Below are 1270 nucleotides of genomic sequence, written 5' to 3' on the forward strand. Positions count from 1 at the left end.
AAAGGCGAACAGGGAGCCCCGAGTCTTTCTAGATCGTGTTTCGATTATCCCATGTACAATGTGCAGCCTGGTGCCACTGTCGGCAGAAATCATGCCTGGCGGCTTCCCCGGGCCCATTCCCTCAGCACGTTCTTCTTCAGCTTGCCGGTGCTCGTCTTGGGCAGCTCCTCGACGATCTCCACCTCGCGAGGCACCATGAACTTGCTGATGTTGCTCTGGTGTTTCGCCCACGATATGACGTCCTCGCCCGCCACTTGGCGACCTTCCTTGACTGTCACGTATGCCTTGGGACGCTCGCCCCAGTGCGAATCAGGCACGGCCACGACGGCAGCCTCCAGGAGATCTGGGTGTTGCATGAGCATGCTCTCGAGCGCCACAGAAGAGATGTTCTCGCCACCCGAGATGATGATGTCCTTGGCCCGGTCCAGGATCTGGGCGCTTCCGTCGGGGTGCCACACGGCGAGATCGCCAGAGTGAAGCGCGCCACCAGCGAAAAGCTTCCGCGTGGCCTCGGCATCCTTGTAGTATTCCTTTGCGCAGATGTTTCCAAAAAAGACAATCTCCCCGATTTCCTTGCCGTCCCTGGCCACATCGACCAGCTCTCCCTCTGGCAGGTCCGTCTTGATGATGCGGATCGGCAGGCTCGTGACGAAGCCGTGGCCCTGGCGCGCCATTTTGGCATACCGTTCCGACGGCGAGAGCGCATCCCACGATGGCATCTGGTAGCCCTTGGTAATCGGCCCATACGTCTCGGTCAGACCGTACACGTGAACGGGGTGCAGATTGAGGTTTGTCTGCCGCATGTCAGCCATGTTCGCAACAAAGGGCACATGGGTGGTCGGCAAGAGCCGGCCAGACGGCCACTCACCATCTGCTCGAAAAGGTGGCCGCTTGGGGGGCTGGCGGCAACCGTGACCCGGACTTCCTGGGGCAGCTTCTCGGCCTCCTTGGCGGAGCAGAGCAGTGTGTTGACGGTGGGCGCGGCATTGAAGTGAGTGATGCCCTCTTCCTTGAGAAGTTTCCAGATCAGGGGATAGTCAATCTTGCGCAAGCAGACATGCGTGCCGCGGACCGCTGTGATAGACCACGGGAACGTCCAGCCCATGGCGTGAAACCTGGTTAGGTTAGAAAGAAGGAAGAATGATTTTTTTTTTTCCAACCCCCCCCTTTCACGTCCCAGAAAAAGGATGCTTACATTGGCAGGGTCCAGAGGTACTTGCATCGGCCTCACATGGGAATTTGAGGCCCGGACTCGATGATGTTGCCCATG

At 58.8% G+C, this 1270-nt stretch overlaps 1 protein-coding gene across 1 annotated transcript; it reads right to left on the reverse strand.

Moving 5' to 3' along the window:
• Positions 1–89: 89 nt before the first annotated feature.
• VDBG_08667 (2-succinylbenzoate-CoA ligase) lies at positions 90–1269 on the reverse strand (the record flags this gene model as incomplete). The annotated part of the gene is made up of 3 exons (XM_003000825.1): positions 90–794; positions 869–1115; positions 1232–1269. 3 exons carry the CDS (start codon positions 1267–1269, stop codon positions 90–92), a joined length of 990 nt encoding a protein of 329 aa, XP_003000871.1.
• Position 1270: the final 1 nt, after the last annotated feature.

Source organism: Verticillium alfalfae, genomic scaffold (genome assembly GCF_000150825.1).
Source record: "Verticillium alfalfae VaMs.102 supercont1.13 genomic scaffold, whole genome shotgun sequence".
NCBI lineage: Eukaryota > Fungi > Ascomycota > Sordariomycetes > Glomerellales > Plectosphaerellaceae > Verticillium > Verticillium alfalfae.